We start from the raw sequence: 23,313 nt of genomic DNA on the forward strand, positions 1-23,313 counted from the left end.
GTACATAATAATTTATGAAAAATTCCACAGGCAAAGTTAAAAAAGATTCAAGTTAATTTCTATTGTTCTTATCGTTTAAAAAAATCGTGAAACCCCATATCTAACATTTTGTTGAAAAACTACCGTCATCTGGTTAATTTTGTACGTTTCTCAAATTATCCGATGGATTTGAAAAGATTATGAAATCCCATACAGAATAAAAAGAAAAGGTGAAATAAACCACTTAAAAAAACCAAAAAATGTAAATCAGTAAAACAACATTTTTTAATGGATTATAAGAGATCCTGAGTTAAACTTTGTAGTTCTAGAGAGTTAAGATTTGTAATTTTTTTTTTCAATACACCCTAACAAGTAAGTCTTTGGTCTCAGATGGGTCACCCACTGGCTATTGGGCAGCCATTCCAAAATTCTTTGTAATTAATATTTATGTTAGGAAACGGCGCTAATTCAATAATTAATACAAACAAGTTGGACTCATCATTGTCAGTTTTGATCAAAGTAGTGTACACTTTGGCAGTATATATACACACACTCTTCCTTCATTGAAAAAATCTGATAAAACTATAGAATTATAATATTGATATATTTCTAATAAAAATAAATATTACTGATAAGTTATGGTATACCGATTTTTAAAGTTTTGATATCTGTTCTTGTTTTTAAAATATTTTGCTATTGTAAAATAAAGTTTCCTGCGAAAAAATAATTTAATCATTTTTTTCAAAAAAGGAAGCCCTATTTAGATACAATTTATATAAATCTTAAAAATTGAAATAATTATTCTGGTTTCTCAAAAAATTGTTTTCTCCAGAATAGTCACGCGGAACGATTCGCAGCGTCCTGAGCAAATTGTCGTTTAGCAAAATTCGTGCCAGTCGTACTTTTTCTTTCGCACGCATTTTTTCATTCACACGCATAAACGCAAACCTCGTCGTGTCTCTTACCTGATTTTAAGATTGCACACATACACAGAGTTTTCGAAAATTTATGTATTGATGTGGAAAAGACATTTAAAGGCCCAACAAATTTCCAAAAGAATGGAACTAACTTTAATAAAAAATTAGTATATTCATCCGGCTTTAATTTGATTTCAGATATATATTTTTGTGAGTCTGTTTAAATATTTTTAAAGGTTTTTCGACATTGGGATTTTTGATACCATTTACTTTTTCACAAGAATAGTTATAGTTTATATATTTATAAAAGATGATGACAGATTGGGAAACGATTTTTCACTAACTATTATTAGTTTATAGAGTTACATGCTCATTTCAGAAAAAAATCGACTGCATGAATCTTCAATTTTTGTTAAATGTCAATTTGTATTCGTTAAAAAAAGACTTATAAGAAATCTTTCATGAATGTCTTATGAACCTATTAATTTTCAGTATTCAATTCTTTGAAGAAAGTTCCAAATGTAGTTTGAGCGAGCAATATGTGTATTATTTTTATAGACTTGAACTTCAAAAAGTTAAGCTTCGGGTATAATGGACCCTCCATTAAAACAAGGAAACAAAAACTAATTTTGTTTCTTCGGATTAAATTGATGTATTGTTTGTTTAGTTAGAGATTATTCTTAAACAAAGGGTTGTACTGTCTCTGAAGTTTGACAACTATAATGTTGAAAATAATTCAATTTAAAATATTAATGATTTATTCCTTTAACTTTTAACATTAGACATTTTAAAGGCAAAAACATCCTGAATATGCTACTTTAGTCCTAAGAATATAATTATAATTCTCGACACTTACTAAACCTAATAATTGTCTAACTAAATCTTGAATAATTTCTGGTCTAACTAAAATAATATATCGAACACATTGTTATATATAAGTACAAAAAATCTTTGCAATCATTTTATAAAGCTTAGTAATCTAATTTAGTTAAAAATATGCTTCATTTATCAAGTAAAACCCTATTCTTATACCATAAGATTAGCGAAACATTTAAATAAATTAAAACAAGTGAGAATGCTCAATGAAAACTAAAATGGCTGCTTGAAAATATCTGATATGAAACCTTCAAAAAATGGAGAACTGGGTTTCGATAATTTGTTGGCACTTAATGATCTGATTAAAATTAGTGAAGTTTGGAAATTCAATTATGAGATATTCTGGAACATTTAATGAACAATAAATTCGTACCTTTTTGACAGTCAAGATTACAGTACATTATTCGTGATAGAACTATTTTATGAAAGATCTTTTGGAAGTTCTGGGTTGATACAGTATTACCTAAGAGTATAAAAGTATAATATTAAAAAAGAAAAATGATACCTGCAGAATATTCGGGACGATCTTTTGAACAATTATTGTCAACTCATTCCCAGTGCAAAAGTTTCTCAACATTTAATATGTTAATGGTAAATTCATTCAGAGAAGAAAGTAGCCATAATTGATGTAGGTCGGTTCTTATTCAGAATTCATCTTACCGACATTTATCGTTAAATTAGTTTAACAAGGAAAGACCGCCAACCATTAATTTTTAATTTTATTCATAATTTTTTTAATGGAAGCTGCTTACCTGAGTAATAATTTTCCAACGCCTTTTCGGCGTTTTTGAAAAATCAACTTTGTAATATTCGCCATAGCCCGTATAAAGTTTTCCGAAAAACACTTCCGAACGGCCGGTATCTCAGGCAGTGGGAAAACGGACTTTTTATAACTTTATCTTCTTTCTCGCAAAAAATGATTTTTTTCGTTAAAAAAATTTCGTTTATAAATCTAATTTTAAGTATATTTGGTAAACAGTATGAAAAAAATTAATAACATTGATAGAAAATGAATTTGTCTGCGCAAAACATGATAAAATTAAAAAAAGTCAGATTATTAAAGACAATTATATTCAAAAATATTTCATTTAATCAAACATAAATACATAAAGAAGGTGCAGGCACTGAGAATCGAATACGCAATCTTGCGGGTATAAAGCCGAAGCGCTACTGGGTTAGCTACCGGCCGTTTGAAAGTGTTTTTCGTCGAACGCATATGGCGTGTTCAGAATATTCAAAATTCGTTTTTCTAAAAAATAAGCGAAAAACCGCATATTACTCTTTTGAAAAATTAATAGTCAGGTCATGAGCTTTGATTAAAAAAATAATGAACCGAATGTAAAATTCACAATTGGTGGTATCTCCCAGTGAGTCCATGATAAAATTCTTGTAAAGACACAAACCACTTTATCACGGACATGAACAATTTATGATCGGCAGCTCTCGATACCAGGAATCTCGTATAAGAACTAGTTTATGTATTGAAGTTATTTTTGTTTTAACTAAAATATTTATTACCAATTTGATGTTTTGACTAGCATAATTGAGGGGCCTGAAACAGAAAGGGCACATAAACTCATTCCACCGGCTAAGTATTGTCAAACTATTGGCTAAGTATTGTGGCTATGTTCGTTCGAGCTCGACAATACTTAGCGGGCGAAATAAGCTTATGTGTCCTTTGAGTTTCGGGTCATGAATTTTAGAAAAAAGTTGCGATTGTTATTTACAAGGTTGTTATAAGATTTTTTTAAATTGGGCTGAGACACGATGAGGGGCGGGGGGGGGGGGGGGGGGGGGGGGGGTTAGTAACACTGAGACGACATTGGTGGTATAATTGGCGGAGGGGGGTTTAAACGGCTATTGAATAATCAGAGGAGGGGTTGTTTTGGGCACCTGGCCTCGACCAAAGGGAACTTCTGAGACCAAGTTTCAATTTCTTCAAGGAGTCAATGTCGCATTCAGCTTCGCTAAGTTCTGGCCGCTCGACTCCTGGTGGATGTCCCACCTGATTTGATTGGTTACCACCGAAGGCGGTTTCCGCGATGGATATTGGAGGCAGTAGTGTGCGCAGAGAACTCCTGCTGGGAACATGCCATCTGAACAGTAAGAAATGTTGTTCAAGTTTTAATAAAAAATACCGATAACTTTCTTTTCAGTTTTTACAATATAGCAATCAAGATTTCGCTAATGGAGTAATTACGTAAGAATTATTTTGGAAAATGTAGGACCCCCGCCTAATACTTTAGTATTGGAACACATTTTCATTAATGCAAGTACCTTTCTGAAATCAAATACCACCTACGACGTACGCAAAGTCGCTTGGGAAGTGCTAAGCTGTACAGTTATCGAGCGTTCGGCCCTTGATACAACAAGAAAAATCCGCAAACGCCATGCATGGCATGCCGAATTTATCCTTTGTCGCTTGCGCAATTCTTCCCTTGGCTATCTCTGCTCGATTCGACACATTTACAACTTGACACTTTACGTACAGCACATGATGGCCCATGCGGAGTTTTGATTTTGTACCCAGCAGCGTGCTCGACCACTTTTGACAGACAAAAGATTCGCAAAGTACTTTAATTATATTCTTCCCTTGTATTTCGTCACGTATTCGTCTTCTCTTACAAATTTCAGGCACCGCAAAGTACTTTACATACATTTTTATGTTGCATTTGGACAATTGGCTCAATATTCGGAATTTTGAACATTCATTTTTCATTATAAATAATTAAAAAATTATAATGTTAACCTTGATAGGCGCAGCTTACTCTCTCGATTCCACTTATATAAAAATCCCATTTTTCGAATAAAATGTTGCTTAACTATGTTTTTCCGTTGCAGGGCAGAATAAAAGTCTTACGAAATTAACGGAGGCCCCTTAAACAAAAAATGTATTTCGCTTACCTAGATCGACCCCTCCGTGGCAAGGACTTCTGCTCGGACATGGGTGAGATGTCTGAGGAAGTGCTCGAAGTGCCGTGATATATGAAATCTGAAACAGCCCGAACTGGGAAATGGATATATTTAGTAGGCTAATAATAATTAATTAAAAATAATAATTCCTGAAATATAATTATACAAAGAATACTCTCTAAGTTTGGATTAATAAGATTATGATTTGATTAAAACATCACAAATTTAATGTTTATAAAATTTAATAAATTTATAAATGCTATAAGCTGAATACCTCAAACACAGACATTTTCAAATGAAGAATTATAGTATACTTTAACTATTTTCAATACTTATTTTTCTAAATGTAAAAATTTTGATTGCTTTAAATCTAAAACAGTTTCAAAATGTTCAATTTGAATTATTTTGCTGCTTGAAGATCTTGAAGTAAACTTTGTTTAAATTTGGAAGCTTTTACTTTGGAATTGTATAGTTTTTGATGTTTTCTAATTTAAAAATTGTTTAGTTTTTATAGCTTGGAATTTGTATAATGCTGGACGATTGAGTTTGAAATTGTTCGATTTTGAACACTTTGAATTGTTCCGTCTTAAAATTAGATTCGTTAATATAAAGTTTCTATTTTGAATACTTTAAATGATAAATTATTCAGTTTTAAAGGTTTGAATTGAAACATCGAAATAACTTGGAAAAGATCGGCAAATTTTTCGAAATTATTTTCTGAGTCTTGAGTCATCCTGTTAATTAATTTTCAAGCAAAATATTAGAATAACTAAATTCGGCAATGGTCTCAATAGATCTTACTGTGTTTCAATTTGCCTGCATCCAGTTGGTTCGAAGACTCCGTTCGGGAGCTCGTTAATTGATCCGGGTCAGACTCGCTCTCGTCGGTCTCGACGTCCCCCGGAGTATGCTGCTTCCTCTGTTGACGTCGTCGTGACGACACGCTCTTCATTGTCTATAAATAAAAAATTTCTTTCTTATTCAATATTAATAAGCATAGTAAGATTTACTGCGCTGTGAAATGCCTAATTATTTTATGAAATTTAGTTTAAGAAAAATTGAAATGACACTGACCGTCACTTGAGGGGGAGGACTCGCGCACCCCTCCGTCATGGCGTGTTCGTGGTACATGAAGCTGTGAAGGAGAGTGTTGTTGGGATGCATACCTCCCCCGGCGGCTTCCGCGCCTACAAGACTTCCCAGCCCTGCCAGGCTTCCCCCGCCCCCCTCCGAAAGCTGGAACGTAGCGTACGGCGAGATATCCTCCGCTGTCTCTGTAACCCACGAGCGGCATTGCCTACCTTTCAAATCGCGTCAAATTTACTCAATCGCTCACCAATTTATCCTCTTTAATCGACAAGTACACCCTCTTCCATCAGATTTCAAAAATAAAAAAAGGCAGATGTCAGAGGCAAGAGATTGAAGCTGGGGGCATTAAAGAAGGGTTCAAGGGTCAGAGTTGAAAGAGTAGAAAGGCCAAGGAGTAGAGGTGATAGTGCAAGCCTAGGTGTCTAGTGTCAGAGATAAAGGGTGAATACCCTTTGATATAGTTCAGTGGTTGAAGGACGGGGTTAAAAATTTATAAGTCAGAGGTCAAAGCTCAATTTGTATGATCTGAGCTCTTCCTGTAAATAAAGACAATAAAAAACCTGTCTTTCGTTTGCATCGTAACAAAGATTCACCTGGAATCTTCTCCGGTCCTCCTGAGTTGGCCTGCTGAAGGGCCACCTTGTGGATGGTGGCATAGTAGCGCTCCCTCTGGGTTTCGGCGTTCTGCTGGTTCTCCTGTGATTCCTTCATCGGTCTCGGTACCCGGTCCCCCGAATATCCTGTACATTAATAAATCAGATGCAATTATTTTAAATGAACCAATTTTCACTACAGCCATAGCTTACTACTCGAGATTCTGGGTCTTACTGTTTTTCCAACGTAAAGAAAGAGTGACTGCAGCTGCGAAAAGTGCGACCGCAGCAACCGACAACGGCAAGATGATTTTCACATCAGCATAAAATGGTATTCCTGCTATGAATCCTCGTTTGGAAAGTTCCGGAGGAGGAGGTTCTACAAATTTTCAAAAATCATAATTTGGAGTCAACTTATTATCTAATTCAATACTTTTCGAATTTAAATTGAAAGTCATACATACCCCCTTCTTTTGTTAGAGTTACAAACGTAAATTCTGCTTGACTGCTTCCTGCCACATTGTGAGCTTCAACTTTCAGTTGATAAACTGAACTCGGTGCCAAATTTGTAACGATAAACCTGCGATGCATCTTTACACTATTGGACACCAAAGTCCAGTGGAACTCGTTGATTGGTCTGTACTGGATGATGAAGTAAAGTATCGGACATCCATTATCTGGCCATACGTGGAGGCGAAGAGCCAGAGTCGTTGAATTCGGTGCCAGGAAAGCTGCAGATGGTGGAATTCCTGGCGGTTGACCTTGAGTTCTTACAGAAAGAACCGGCGAAGAAGGACTGCTTCCAATTTTGTTGTAAGATGTTAAGTAAAGGTGATACGTGTTTCCACACATAAGTCCCTGTAATAATAATATATTTGGAAACCAGAGTCAAGCTTTTAAAGTCAGATTTAGTTATCATCGATCCAAAAAACTGACCTTCAATTCATGACTCGTAGCTCTTCTTGATAATTGCAATTCATCTAAATTTCCATGAGTTGTTCGATAATGTAAAGTGTAACCTGTAAGTGGAGCTCCTCCATTGTAACCTTGTTTCCAGTGAAGTAAAATGCTGCTGGCTGTAGAACTTGTTACGTAAAGGACGGGCGAATTTGGTGGAACTGTTGAGAAACAAGAAAAATCATTTTGATCAACCTAGATTGATTAAACTCAATTATATCAAAACAAAAACGAGTAAATTAAATAGAAGCAAAGACCTTGAACAGTCAAAGTGTAATGCAGCCTATCACTTCCTTGGGAGTTCTCCACCTGGCAAGTGTAATTCCCACCATCTTGAGTTTGGAGACTCGATAAAACTAGTTCTCCAGTTTGCATGATTTGAACATTTCTAGATGAATCAGTATGGATCTGTTCAGAATTGCCTTTGAACCATTCTCGCGTTGGATCTCCAACTGCATTGCAATAAAGTGTAGCCGATCCTCTCCAGGGTTTAATCACGTGACCGCCGAATGAAGTTATTCTCGCAGGAACTCGATTTGTGGGAACTTGAGCCGCTACCTTTGAACTTTGGCCCTCACCAACTCGAGTACTTCCGGTCACCCAAAATTGGTACTCGACATGCTGCTGGAGCCCAGTTGCCTCGAAAACGGTATTCGCCGCTGTTAGTGTCCTTTTCCCGTGGTTTAGTTCTTCCCGACCATCGACGACTCTAAAAAATGTTGAAAAATATATTGGATCGTTTGTAAAATTTCAATTTTTAATTCTATTTCTATAGTACGTTTTTCCTCTAGTTGTGACGTCAGAGGAATCAATTACGAGAAATTCTAGATTGTAATTTAATTTAATTATTAGTTTTTATGTAATCATAAGGTTAAAACTTTTGAAATAAATATAAGGTTGGGATTGATATAATTCTATATTAAACTAAAATTCTCACCGAGTGTAGAGATTGTACTTCGTAATGATACCATTGGGTTCAAGAGGCGGTAGCCATGAGATGAAGAGGGCTTGTGGTGAACTAACAACCACTTTAATATCTGCTGGACTGCCTGGAACTATTAGCGGGGGTTATTAATTAAATGATAAGAGATTGCTTGTATTCAAAATACAGTTCTGTTAAATAATTATTTAAACTCAATTAGAGCTAGTTAATTTAACTCGAAACATTTGTTGATTACCATCTTCCTCAGTATGACAATAAGCGACTCGAGTCGGGACTCCATCGCCAACTCTTGTGAACGCAAGAACTTGAATACTATAGTTTGTATATTTCCGCAGACCCGTTAAGACGGTTGTTAGAGCATTAGTTTTCCGAACCTGTTAATTAAAGAAAATCTATCATACAAATGATTCAGTATGTAATAGTTTAGAACAAAGATACTTTAATTGAAATAATTTTAGATGAAGTATTGATAATTAATAACACTGCTCAACAAAATGTGTCCTATATTTTTGTCTACACGTTAGGATTATCATATTCCATTTTCTCATAAAGGCCACCTTTAATTTTTCTCTTGATTTTTTTAGATTCATAGTAATATAAGAGAGATATTCTGTGAGCTCCGTCCACTCTAGATTGAATCTTTTATATGGAAAAGCTTATTTCTTATAGCATAAAATAAATTAAAAAGAAATCAATTCTTTTTGTAAACATTTATCGTTTTATTTCTTAAAGAAGCTAGAAAAGAAATTAGAAAAATGCAAAAGCTACAAATATCTGAAACTTTGAAACCAGAGTTGTAAAAATCCCGAAATGTTCTATTGTCAAGATTTCGATTTTCAAGTTTCTAGTACAAAAAGACTTCAATTTATTATTTTGGATATCTCCAAAATTTTTCATTATTTTTGTAACGTTATAACTTCGTTGATTTTAGTATATTTCCAACAGTGTCAATTCACAGACCTTCGAAGTAAGGAAATTAATAAAATTATGATTTTTGCTGATCTGTTTTGATAAATTTGACTTTTTTATTAGATTGACATTTTATGTTTTTTTGCTTCTTCTTCTTTGAGTACACTTTTACTGTTACTGAGTAAAAACAAAACAGAAGAGCAAAAATAATAATTTCAGGATTTTTACCTAATATCTAAAAGATCAAATATTGATAAATTTGGTAATTGTACCTGTGGTAAATATATATTATTTTGGCTTCTTTAAGGCATAAAACTAAGAAATTTAAAAAAAGGACAGATATCGTGAACAATTTATTTAATCATAAAAATAAGTTTTTCTGTATAAAGGATGAGTTTAGCAAAGAAAAGACTCACAGGATGCCTTTGCAATATGACTACGAATCTGAAAAAAATTATAGATAGCTTTTTTCAGAAAATTTACTACAAATTGCTGCAAAGAATATTAATTTATGTCAATTTGTTTCCAAGATCAGCCGCAAACAATTCCGTGACGCCACCAGGGCCAGACTACCCGATTTCATTAGTAGTCGGTAAATCCAACGAGCACAAAAGGAAAAACTGACAAAGTATTTAGAAAAATATATACTTAGATAAATATTACCTTTACCATTTAAGTAGGCACCATAATCTTGTATTGTTAATGTAGATAAAATAATGATCAAATTTTTAAATTCAAGATAATTCAGGAGAATTTAAGAGAATTTAAGTTAATTTAATGGAATGAAGAGGAATTTAAGCAGATTTAGAAGAATTCAATTTAGCTCTGCGGAATTTGAACTAATTTAGGGAAATTTAAGCGAATTTAGACTGTTTAACTGGATTCAAGCAAATATAAGGTAATTCAAATGAAATTAGTGAATAAAGGAAAGTTTAAGGGAGTTCGATGGAATTTAAGAAAGTAACAGTATATTCAATGGAGTTCAGACTTTTCCACGATTTCCATGTTTTACATCAAATCTAGATGAATATAAGCAAATTTAATTGAAGGGATTACCAGTACATTTCTTAACATGGTAGAAGTCTTAAGAAAATGTTGGAGAGAAGTCTACGAAGTTCAGAGTAAAAGGAAAAAATAACACAGAACATAAATTTAGCTTCAAAGAGCTGTGCAGTGCCCTCATAATACCTGAGGAGGAATGCCCACCTTTCACTACCAAAGAGGTGAAAAAAATATTACGAGGCATGCAGACCTATTCCGTTCCAAGAACAGATGGTATGAAGAGCTTCTGGTGGAAGAAGTTTCTTTGAACTCATCAGCATTTGGCCAGCAGTTTCATCTTACATCTAAAGTCGGAAGAGCTTATTCCGGAGTAGTTGGTGAAAAGACGCACAGTCCCAGATAGCAAAGTGCGCGCACGATACGACGCACCACGTGTGGATTTTCTCGCACGACGTGGGCGTAGGGGATGATACAGCTGCGTCCTCATATGCGTGGCAGGTGTGTCGCACGTCATGCGTGCTGGTGCGGGTATGGTGCGTGCACACATTTATGATTTTCAGAGTATAGAAAATATTTGCACTGATATATTTAAACAAACAGCAGGTAAATTATCATGAACGTATTTTTTATCTTGGGTGGAAGGAATATTGATAAATTTTAGTTGCGCATTAGCAATTCAATTTCCGCATGTTTGCAACAAAAATAATAAATATTTTTCGCTGCAACTACAAGATACAGGCACATAAAACTGACTGAAAACATTAAGACGTAGGTAAAAAGTATATTTTTTGTTTGAATAATTAAAAAAAATGCATGCATGAAAAATATTTTACTTACCGTAGGCGAAATTAATACCGTACTTGTCGCAATTAAAATGTGTAAGTCTTGACACGTACGTTCCTGCTATTATTATATTGTTAAAATTGTCTTACACGAAATCTAAATAAACCGGTAACGCCGAAAGGGAGAATAGAACAATATTAATAAACACGCGCACGATATATTGAACACAAATTCAAAGGAACGGGGGGCCGTAGAGGCACTACACATAAAAATCCTATGGCAATAATAAAATTTGCAATCGAGAACCAACGTTTTCTCGCTAAAAACTCGCAAAACGAAACCGACAACGGAATTTGAAAACAGCTATTACGGCGCGTCGAGAGATTACCGTTCGACCGACCTGACGGCGTCTGCGGCGTATATTATTTAGCTAATGCGCGCTATTTTTAAATAGCTCCTTTTCTTTCTACTTCAAAATAATAAAAAATGAATACAATACGATTGAAAATTAAAGATGAATTTTTCAAATTTCTGAACAAGTTGTTTAAATATTTATTTCAAATTACATTTTAAACTCAATTTAATATTAAATTTGAAATTAAAAGCACAATTTGATGTGATAAACATAAATAAACATGTAAAGTAGAAATTATACAAAAATTTAATTTTTTTATTTACTTCATTTCAAATTATAATTGACAAAAGGGTAATTGAAATTACTTGTGTAGTGGATTAAAGTTGGAAATTATAGTTTTAAAATAAATAAAATGCATATTGTACGTCGAATCTATAACAACCATGCAATCAATAATTCTTACTAATATCATAATTTATTCTTATTATAAAATCGGGAATGTTTTAATTTTGGTAAATGAACTATTTTTACAATATCTATGAATTAAATCTTTAATTATAATAATTATCAATACTTAAACAAATTTTATTACAATAATAATAGTTTACTATACTACTATTATCAAAAAATGTGCTTATTATGTATATATCATGTATAAATAATGCCCCTCACAAAGTGCGACACATATGCGCAGCATATTGTGCCTATCACAGAGTGCGTCACATATGCTTCGCATGTATGTGCCCCTCCAAAAGGGCGACCCATATGCCTCGCACCCAGCACGCATCGCGTGCTTCGCATGCCGTGCGAGTTGCGTGCTCTGCACGTTTGCTTTCTGGGGTGCTTATCTCGAAGATGGACAGCTTGTCTATCTTAAAGAATTACAGGCCATTAAGGTATCTGAACACACGTCATAAGATATTCACAGCTATCTTAAATGATAGGACTGTGCGGATAATCGGACCTGTGTGGCGTGGGGCGAACCTGCTTATCGATAAATGTGTCTGAAAAGATGCAGCATCCAACAGTGCAGCGCTGTCTACCGATTACCTGGATTGACTACAGGAATGCTTTCGATCTGCTATGGATTTATCATCGGACTGTTGGAAAGCTTTAGGTTTCATGAGCAAAGCTTAAGGGTTCCTGACCACATAATCACATACATAGAGAGATTGATGCTGCTTTGGAGCCTAGTATACTGGAACTACATATTATCGACAATTATTTCTGTCGTGCACCAAAGCTCTGACATAAGTCTCCTCGACTTCGAGAAACGAACCATGTATTTTCGAATTTTCCTCAACGGACGACAAGAGAGTCACAGCCAAGGAGATCGAAAAGAAAAGAGAGGTATAAAGACCTTTTAAGGGAGTTTAGACGGTTATACCCAGAATATTCTTTTCAGCTAGTCGCCCTGATCGTTGGTGCTCTTGAAGGTGCCATACTCGTTAATATCCTGAAAAGCATCCTTGCGTGCCAACGAAATGTCAAGATACTTTCGGGGAACATGCAGAAGCGGTCGTCCTTCGGTCGTTCGTGTCCTTAGGGTACGATTACCAAATGGGTCTTGTAAAAAATCAACAAATGTCCGCCTGCACATCTTTGCTGCCCCCCCCCCACACACTCAGTGAAAAGGTAACCTAGGGTTAACAGACGCGCTGATTTGTCAGCAAATGCGCTGCTTCTTTTATCCCTGGCACATAAACATACCAGTGGGAATTTTACTGCAATGGTTGAAAATGAATGTGATACTTTAAAATCACATGCAGATAGAAAAATTCCCGTAATGTCACTTTCAGACAGTGTAATTTTACGTTCCTCTTATAAAATTCAGCTGTCAATTTAAAATGGCAGAGGTCATCTCGAGACAAAGAGACACATAAGCTCGACATTGACATAATATTATAATTGTTTAATTTAAGAATTCCATTCATAAATTCGATACTTTTAGCTAGTCCAAAATACGTTTTTTTTTTGGTTCCATACAAATACCATACAAGTACCATACAAGTACCAAAAAAAACAGCCATGTCCAACTTTTAAATTGTTAAAATCGGAATTTTGCGTTAAAATTTTGCTGAAGGTGACTTCAAGCGCATCCATAATAACTCAAGTAGTATGTTGCGCGCGAAGTTTAACAATAAAATTCTCTCTCACTTGCATCGCAGCGTTGTTGTCTGAGGTTCCCACTGCCAGGCGCTCGCATCCAGACAAAATTCTTAAAGTTACCGACCGAGCGCTTATTAACTGCTACTAAAAGAACATGCACTTGAAGCCGCCTTCGGCACATGTAAATGAAAGATATTTCATTTTTTAAAGTTTTTAATGCTGCAAGAAAAAGTATTGCGATTACTCCGTGAATTTCTAATGCAAATTGTAACGTAGAATCCGAATTTCAACAATTTAAAAGTATATCTTGCTGTTTTTTTGAGTTTTTTTAGAAAAAACCGAAGGGGGACTCAGTGGGGCCTTTAAGGGTACATTATAGAGGCTATTTTCGCTTCCTGCGGTCCACAGGGAGGCTGCGCATCATAAAATATAAAACCGCGCATCAGAACATGTACACTTCTGGCAATATGAATTTATACCGCAACTTCATGTAGACGGAACGGATGCAATACTTAAAATATATTACATTTGATACACAAAACACGCGAACGCGTTGTTGTGTTGTCGAGTGACACCCGCCCGGCAATTAAATTTCCTCTGCAGTAGAATTAAAAAATGCTGGTAAAATTTCCATCTTTCTGCTTTTTTATACTTTCCATGTAAATTAGATTACAGTAAATTTTGTGATTTTAAAGAAGCCTGGTAAAAGTGCATGATAATATCGATTATAATATGGTTGAAATTTACCACCTTAATCACTGATATTTTTATATCCACTGATTAATGTGTTAATATGACGCTTTTACGGTAAAATTGATGCAAATATTGTTAAATTGCACTGTTAGTCGCTGCAAGTTCACAACAAACTTGTAGAATTAACGCATTAATCATAGTAAAACGTTTACAAGCCGACTTGTAAGTTTCAACCACTTTTTTTCACAGTGTACGTACTTGCTGAGTGTATATGTGTGGGTGAGGGGTGCAGACGGACATGTGCTGATTTTTCTCGAAACCCATCTGGTAACCCTAAGGTAATCAAACCTCGCTTCACCAAACGCCATTAAAAAAATTATCCCTTTTCTCTTTTCATCAAATGTAATAAGACCATCAAAAATATCCTTTTTATTTGACATTCTGTTACCGGGAAAATTTGGTTCAAAACGCATGTGAAACCGAAAATATGTAAGAAACATGCAAAAATCGCCTTTTCGGTTGAAAGTCAGCACATTTCATGAAAAATCAGTCGATCCGTGCCAAGGGTAAAAAATCAGCACATTGGCTGACAAATCAGCGAGTCTAGTAATCCTACCTCGGGGTGAACAAGACTGTCGTCGGATCGTAGCATTGAGCCCATTGCAGACTGCACTCACTGATCTCAAGGTCATGAGACGTGGTTTCAGCCAAAGATAATACAAGCCTAAGCATATCTTTTTTTATAAATACTTGTTTTAAAAACTTTTTTTATATAATTAAAAAAAACTTGAATAGAAAAATATCCAAAACCTAATGTACAAGCGAAAAATGGAATTCGGGTTTGAATTCAGCACGAGAAACTACTACGCAAAAGGCCCGTCATTTTCTATGGAAAAATTTAACTTGGAATAATTAAAAGTTCCTCTTCAACGCCTAAAATTCAAATTAATATCAATGAAGAATTCCTACAAATTATAAAAAATTAACTTTCTAAGAATCAACATATTTTTAAATTTCTTAGTATTTTGTCATATAAAAAAAATTACGTACTTCCATTTCGTCGACAGCTCGCCAACTTTCTGCCAACATTGGTTCGTAATGAAGTTTGTAACCTTGAATAATTCCATTAGTGTGAGAACTGGGTGGAGGTTGCCATGAGACTTGTAAAGATTGGGAAGTTAATGCTGCACATCTTACGTCTTCGGGTGGTGTACTTGGTACTGAAAGTAACAATGAAAACTAGATTTGTCTTTTAGAAAGATTACAAAATATTATGATGTTTCCCATAAAATAGAAGATTAAAATAAAATAGTATATTATGCATCTAGGGATGGAAGCAGTTGTTTTTATCGAGCGTGATGTTTGCGGAACGACTCGTAGGCTGTATCTTAGCTTTTGAGTGTGTCAGCAATGAAAAGATTAGATTTTCGACTTCGAAACGGTCCACAGTGGGCTATTTTGCAAAACTTGCTTTTAAAACGCAATAACTCTCGAACGCATCGACATAAATGGATGTTTCTTAAACGAGGTAACAGCTCGTTAAATGCATAATAAGGAAAAAGTATAGAAAAAAGTTTTCCCGAATTTCTCGGCCTAGAAATTGCGGACAAAGACCATTTTTCTGGCAAAATGTAGAGACTAGTGTAGCATCTCTAGTTAAAGATGAAAAATGCAATATGGAGAGACGCAAAAATCAGAAGCATGATGTTAATTTGACAAAGTTGATTATTTCTATGTTTTTAAATTGACTGAATTCAAATCTGACGCCAGTACGTGCATTTCAAATTAAAAATATAACGGATCAAATATGGTGGAAAATAAAATTTTTTAAATTCAGAAAACTGTACAAAATTGGCAATACCATTGCTAAATCTAAATTTGACCTCAAAATTGAAAATAGTTAATCCCATAGGATGATAAGTAAATTGAAATTTGTCCTAAAAATTTGTTTAGCATATTTTACATTGTTTAAAATAGTATTCAATTTAAAATACGAATGTATATTAACATTGATATCTCAAGCCTATGAAACCGCTAATAAGAGTGTGTAAGGCAAATGTGCCAGTCTTTGTGAATGCATGGGTTGTCCGCAGATGGGCAGTATTTTACATATAGTACGCTGTTGTGATTTTCGTTATCAGCAAAAATGTTTTTTCCTAAACGCTATTGCCGATCACTAACACATCAAAGTGCCGGTAACTGAAGCAGCCAGATTTTTGACTTGCCGATAACCCATTCATTCTCGTATTTATAACTTCGAACTTCTTATAATATTGATTTTAATATGATATGTTACAAGTAATAAGTAATTTACTTTTCTAAAGGTACGCTTTATTCGATGAAACCCATTTCTTAAGCTTTAAATATGTTTAATATAATTTGTTAAGCATTTTAAATCTGAAATTAGCCTTATGTTTCCGATAACTGGCACACTTACCTTATATATTCAAGCTCATTTACATTCATGATGATCACTCGGATAACTACGTTTTACACAAAATCAAAAAAAGTTTAGCAGCCATTTTTAATTTTCAATAATAAAAAATGATAACTTCTTCCAGTGATACAAAAATAAACTTGGAATTCAATGGGTTCTACGAAGAATAGGCCATCTTTTCGTTATCGTTAAGAATTCGGCTAACATCATTTTGTATGTAATTTAGTAAACACGTAGAAGTGTTAAAATAAATAAAAATCTTTTAAAGTTTCTTGTTTTCAAAGTTGCGAGAGCCTAAATTACATTATAAACTGTAATACGAAATGCTGGAGTTTTGAATTCGTTGGAAATGTTTCGAAAAATAATACGTTATTTATTCCTGCTGAAATCTTAGCTAAATGAAGTTAGCCTAATTCTTAAGGGGAACAAAAAGATAGCCTATTCTTCGTACAACACATTGATTTCAAGACGGATTTTTAATTACGCAAATAAATAAAGACCTTTAACCTTCAATCGCCTGCAATCAAATGTTCTCACATTCTGACCCTGTAGTTTCTAGAGAATAACAATTACAGCTCGAAGATTAATATATAAAAAAATTTTAAACAATTATTACATGAATAAAATTGTAGCTAGTGAAATTTTATAAATTGAAAATGAGCTAACAATTTTTCAGGGCGAATTTAAATTTATGTATCATCCTATGGGGCAGATAATTTCTAATTATGAAGTCATATATAAATTTAGCGAACTCACAAATGTAAGTCTTACCAATTTCATAAAGTTTACAGAATTTTTCTTCCGCAATTTTTTATTTCGAAATTCTAGCATCAGAATTGGATTTAGCGACCTCGGAAACATAAATACGTACAATTTTCTAAAGTTTTCATAAATTTTCCAAGTTTTCCTTTTATTTTGAAATCCTGACGTCAGATTTAGATTCAGCGTCCGAAAAACCAAAGATAATCGATTGTTTCATGTTACCATCATAGCAAAAACTGAGGGTACGAGATATTGCAGGTAATCGGTCAGACAGAGTAAACACCGAGGTGGGTACTCTAAATTGAGATACTTTCTCGGTGAATCGCAGAAATCTCCTGCAACGTTTCGTATCCCCGGTTTTTTTGTGATCATGTTTCCTACTTGTGCCTCACTATATTGGATTTGTCATCTTTAACCGGATTTGTCTCGAAATGAAAATGTACGCTATTTTTCCAGACAGATTTAAATTCAGTATAGAAAAATCTATAAAATATTGTATCTTGCAGTAAAAGAACCTTTTTTTTCTAGTTCTAGTACAATTTTGGTAAAGATTTTTTCCTGGTCAACAAAGAGCAACATCCAGCCGGCTTCACATGCTTGGAAACTTGCGGTTTTCACGCATCTGATAACGAAAAGTATTTGAAAGACTGAATTGTTGTTATTTATAACAATGTTTTAGAATCAATATTTCTACCGAATCTATTTATTCTCGCGTTTATCCTCGATTATTTTAGATTAATTCGATTGACAATTAGTAAAGAAAGATATTTCTAACCATCTTCTAAGGTTTGAGTTGCAAGAGGTTCAGACAGGGGCCCAGAACCAACTTGATTGTAAGCTTGAACAACCAAAGTATATCTGGTGTAAGGTCGAAGTCCTGATAGACGAAGTTCGCCTCCACCTTCCTCACCATCTCCAGAAACCGATGTGAAATTGTAAGATGGGTTTCCAGAGCTAAAATCAATAAATTCATATCTACGGTTTTTTGTTGTTGTAAATCTTGATGAAACAGTAGAAAACATTTTTTAATCGATAAAAACTAGATGATATGATTAGATGATGCCTTGATCATTTGAAGATTCTTGGCGCTCTTGTAAGATACAAACGTATTAATTTCATGATATGCCCACCTAGTTTCTCTATATCCTATGTTGAAACCTTGGACATCGCCATGTCGGAGTTCAGGAAGAGGAGGAGACCATGTAATCAAAATTTCCGAGGAGGAGAGTGGTCTTGCCACTAAATTAATAGGAGGACCTGCAGGTCTCTGAGGTTCTGTTCTCACTAGTAGTTCAGCGGATGGTGCCGATCTGCCAGCCGGCCCTTCTGCAATCACTCGAATTGTGTATCTTGTCGCTGGTTTCAATTCGTCAATAAGTGCAGCATAAGAAAGAGGTGGTCCAGTGAGTTCTTGTTGCTGCCATAAACCTGGAATCCCAAAATTCAATTTTCATCATTCCAATCTGAATATATCTCTGAGGATTTTCTTTTAAAAATAGAAGACACGAATTTTGAAAACATTTGTTTAAAAATAGAAAATAAAAAAATAAATCAAAAAGATTTACACCTAGGTGCAAAAGGTAATAAATTTTACCTTCTCCCTCCTTATATTGAAGAATATATTTGGTCACTTCGCTCGTGTCTTGGGATTTATGCTGCCATTTTACATTGATGCTGCGACTTGCAACCATTGCAGTTTCTAGTCCACTCGGTGGTAAGGGTGGTTCTGAAAATGTTTTGGAAAATCGTTTTCATAAATTTTATAAATAAAGTGAATTTGGTAGAAGCCTTTATAACAGAAAGTGTTATATTTTCAACAAATGATTGTACCTTGCACAATAAGTTGCACTAACTGTTGATCGCGACCATACAGATTGCTAGCTTGACAAAAATAGGCTCCACTATCAGAAGCTTCAGCAGAGGCAATTTGTAGTTGAGCTACAACTCCATCGGGCGTCACTTCTTGCTTCACCGTCACCCTTTAAAAATTAACTTTTCTGTTAATTTGTAAAGCGTGATATTTGAAAGAAAACCCAAAATACAAATGATATTATATTACAAAAGGGTACTGAAAATTTGATATTTTTCTTACCGATAATTAGTTGAAGGATTTAGTTCAATCTTACCACCCTTCAACCAGGTGACTGTTACAGGTTTATCGCCATGAACTTCACAGTGTAAGGTGGATGTATCACCTTTTTTTACAGTTACAAGGCGAGATGGAGCCGCAAAAAATGGTGAGGCTGTTAAAAATGGATATTAGTTGCATCGGACGGTCCAATTGATACACAAATTTTTGAGAGCAAAAAATTACTTTGAGTGGACTTTTATTATCAGTTTTAAGGAACAATTCGAGACGATAGTCATTTTAAACGATCAAGAGGCATAAAAGTTTGACACTTACAATTTACTTTAAGCTGCACTACTTTTCCAATGCCAGTTCCAATTCCATTGCTGGCTTGGCAAAGGTAGAAACCCTCTCGATCTTCTTTAACGTGTTGAAGTAATAAAGTGCCATTCGGAAAAAGTTTCGTGTACGCTCTGTCTCGCACCTCTTCATACTCGCCAGATTTACCACCTGTTTTCAAGAAATATTTTATTAACAAAAAAAAAAATTATTAATAAAAATCAAGAACCTTTCAGACCTTTTCCTTTCAATAATATTAATATCTGAAAATATTTCCATTACTTGAATCCTGACAAAGTAAATTTTTCCTGCACTTTATATAAACGTCCTGCAGTAAATAATGAGCTTTTAAGGAGTTCTAGAAAAATATCGCTAGAAATAAATTCCCTTTTTCAATATTGGAACTATGCTTGTGTAAAATATAATTTTAAAAGTGCTGCACGACGTGGTATAAATTTATTGAGCAGTGCTAAATTGTCCGAAAAAGTAAGCTAACTAATAAATCAGAGAAAGTCCAGCGCGAGTTCTTCGCAATTTTGCTAGGTGGTAAAAAATTAAAAAAGGAGGAGTATTTAAAAAAGTATAGGTTCGTGAAATGCACGAATGAGATATCTGAAAATTCAATCGGAGTGAGAAATATCTATCGTTTCGTTGTGAGTGCTAATGGAATTCATAAATCGCTGAGGTTTACATCGGTGGGAACATTCCGTCTAACTGCGCTCAACCATTTCTACTTCGAAGCACGTCCAATAAGTAAGGAGAATAAGCGAGTAATGGTCGGACGTTTGTAAGGGAAAAATACCAGTATCGGTCAGCCCCCCATTTCTCCAATAACCAATAAATTCTGAGGAGTGATGTTGAGAATAGTAGCGAGATAATTGATTGTTCCCTCACCGAACTCGTTTTTATTTATTAACAGAATAAAGGGTTATTATAGTGTCTGTGATTTCATTTGTTTTTATCTATTACAGGGCTTGCAGGGTAACCACTCAAAACTCAGGAAAACTGCCGGGTTTTTCACGGATTTCAAAAAATCTTATAAAGTTTGTTAGATTTTCAAATTAAAACGTTCCAAACTAAATAATTTTTGATTTTAAGTATTCAAAAACAAATCGTCAGATTAAAGAATCTGGAGCGGAAAAAATATACATTTGAAGATTTTAAAATTGAAAACTAAACAATAAAAATTAAACAATTTCAAATTAAAAATATCAATATATCAAAAATGTAAGGCTTCCAAAATTGAAAAATCTTAGAACGAAAAACAATAAAAATGTGTACAATTCAAAAGTATAAGTCATAGAAATATAACATTATTTTTATTTCCGGGTCTTCAAGTGAAAAGACAATCTATATTACAACATTGGTTAGATTGTAGAATAGGGGCGTCACCTGTCACCTCCATTTTGGCTGGAAAACAAAATTGTTCGGCAACAAACTATTAGAATCTTTAATTGAACGATTAACGGAGCGATTTGATTAGGTAAGAGTTAAAAATTATTGTAACTTTTGTTACTATGATGTCTCAAATATGGGTCTGTCGCAATATATCGGAATGATCATATTTAACGAGAAGTTGGAAAAGGGTAGGGATTTGACCAACATTTTTTTTTACTTATCATAGGGGTGCCTTCCCGCCCCCATTAAACGTTGGAAAAGGGTAGGTTTTGACAAAGTTATTTTTGTGAACTTTCAAAGGGGCGTTTCTTGCCGTTTGCATCTTTAAAGGCACCTAAACGATGAGTTAAATATGATCATTCCTATATCGTGACATACCCATACTACATCGTAGTAACAAAAGTACCAATAATTTTAATCTCCTGCCTAGTTAAATCCCTTCATTTATCGTTTAATTGAAAATTCAAATAGTTTGTTGCCAAAAAACTGTTTTTTCAGCCAAAAAACGGGTGAAGCTCCTAATCTGAAATTGTACCAAAACATACATTATCTAAGTTTATTTACAATTAAAATATTAAAAATTTAATAATTTGCGATTTATGTCAATCAAAATTTGACAGGTTGAAAAATAAGCACTGCAAAAGATTAAATTATATTAAGAATTTCAATTTTAAAATGTACAAGATCAAGAAATGAAAGTTGAATCTTTTTTAAATTCTTGATCTAAAATCATTTAATTTTGTGCGCTCCGTATTTAATTATCAAACTCTCAAAGCTAATAATTGAAAATTGGATTAATAGTAAGTTTCCCGTTCTAGCATTTCTAGTTCCAATAAATTTCATGATTATTCATTAGTTTTATGCAGTTTTGTTAGAATTTATGCCATTATTTATTAATTTAATAGAATTATGTGTATAATCCTTTTGAAATATTATAGAAATGTTATCCATAAACCAAAATACCTTTCTTTGAAGAATACTTGAAAAATACACAGGTTTTATTTTAATTTATGTTCTAAATTTTCTGAAATTGTGTTGAAATTATCTAGTAAATAAATTTGTATGTTAAATTATTTTCAGCGCTCAACATCAATAAGACTGTAAGTATCCAAAAAAAGATTACCGGTCGCTTTTTTCCAAACAATGGTTGGAGTTGGCACACCTTGTGCTTGGCAGTGCAAAGCCACATGCCTATTTCTCTCAACACTCACATCAGTGGGTTCGACGATCCATCTTGGTGGCACTGAAAATCAAATAACTCCAATTTACAAATTCCGCCACGGGCCGCAAAAAAATGTACCGGTCGTTAGCGATTTTTAAATTTTGTCTTAAGAGAAAAGGATTTTAAAGCATGGGGCCGCGTGGAAATTAATCGATGTCATCTCTGCTTCATTGTACAATTTTAAAAAAATAAAAAATTTAAGTTTTCTGAATAAATTGAGCACAGAAAACATCACTGAAAAAGCTGAAAGCTGTAGGGCACGCGAGCTTTACATTACAAATTGCGCCAACGACAAGCTCGTTTTTTAATTACATTTTTTGAATTAAGCAAGATGAATGCAAATTGATTAGTGAATTTTATTTATAGAAATTAGTAAAGTTTTATCGAAATATATAATTTTATCCAAACAATACAATTTAAAGAAAGATCTTAATTCAAAAACCTGATTAGAATAAATCAAATTAAATGAAATGGAAGGACGAAATTTTGTAGAAAATTTCGAATAAAAAGAAATTAAGATTTTTGATATCTAGAGTATGAGAATTAGGAAGGTAGTATGGAAAACAGTTGTAAGGAGGGAGCTAGGAACACAGTTGATATGAGAGATCTCTAGTTGAATGAAAGGTTTTAGCAAATTTTGACTTATTGAGGCAAATGCTCATTCGAGGGGCAAATAACCCGCTTATTGTGAGATCTCCCGTGTGGAATTGGGGAAATTTTAGGTTTCGAGGTCGGTCGATTGGCGGGTTCTACTTTTACGGTGGTGAAAAAACGCTGCACAAGCGAGATACTGTGAGTAGTGTTCAACGTTTTACAAGACGAGATATCGTTTTTGTGACACGTGTAATATGTGATAAAATGTATAATAAAAATATGTAGTATCTGGTTTACTTAGCGTGAATAACAAGTAAAACTCTTGAAAAGGCAAATGAGGCACTAGATGGGATTAAAAGGGTTAGGATAAATGCT

The 23,313-nt window shown here is 34.0% G+C and overlaps 1 protein-coding gene across 1 annotated transcript in view; it reads right to left on the bottom strand.

Annotated features, from left to right (window-relative positions):
* Positions 1 to 3,621: 3,621 nt before the first annotated feature.
* The window catches only part of LOC117177916 (Down syndrome cell adhesion molecule-like protein Dscam2), a 273,718-nt gene continuing 254,026 nt past the window's right edge, over positions 3,622 to 23,313 (bottom strand). The window contains exons 12-30 of the mRNA XM_033369016.1: positions 22,246 to 22,365; positions 19,722 to 19,895; positions 19,410 to 19,560; positions 19,148 to 19,296; positions 18,912 to 19,043; positions 18,448 to 18,745; positions 18,093 to 18,271; positions 15,169 to 15,338; positions 8,503 to 8,641; positions 8,262 to 8,379; positions 7,582 to 8,033; positions 7,304 to 7,485; positions 6,832 to 7,225; positions 6,603 to 6,746; positions 6,368 to 6,514; positions 5,760 to 5,959; positions 5,487 to 5,640; positions 4,677 to 4,779; positions 3,622 to 3,868 (exon numbers count right to left, since the gene is read on the bottom strand). Coding sequence (XP_033224907.1) covers positions 3,622 to 3,868; positions 4,677 to 4,779; positions 5,487 to 5,640; positions 5,760 to 5,959; positions 6,368 to 6,514; positions 6,603 to 6,746; positions 6,832 to 7,225; positions 7,304 to 7,485; positions 7,582 to 8,033; positions 8,262 to 8,379; positions 8,503 to 8,641; positions 15,169 to 15,338; positions 18,093 to 18,271; positions 18,448 to 18,745; positions 18,912 to 19,043; positions 19,148 to 19,296; positions 19,410 to 19,560; positions 19,722 to 19,895; positions 22,246 to 22,365 — 3,653 coding nt within the window. The remainder of the gene's footprint in view (positions 3,869 to 4,676; positions 4,780 to 5,486; positions 5,641 to 5,759; positions 5,960 to 6,367; positions 6,515 to 6,602; positions 6,747 to 6,831; positions 7,226 to 7,303; positions 7,486 to 7,581; positions 8,034 to 8,261; positions 8,380 to 8,502; positions 8,642 to 15,168; positions 15,339 to 18,092; positions 18,272 to 18,447; positions 18,746 to 18,911; positions 19,044 to 19,147; positions 19,297 to 19,409; positions 19,561 to 19,721; positions 19,896 to 22,245; positions 22,366 to 23,313) is intronic.

This window comes from Belonocnema kinseyi, chromosome 8, assembly GCF_010883055.1.
Source record: "Belonocnema kinseyi isolate 2016_QV_RU_SX_M_011 chromosome 8, B_treatae_v1, whole genome shotgun sequence".
NCBI classification, from domain to species: Eukaryota; Metazoa; Arthropoda; class Insecta; order Hymenoptera; family Cynipidae; genus Belonocnema; species Belonocnema kinseyi.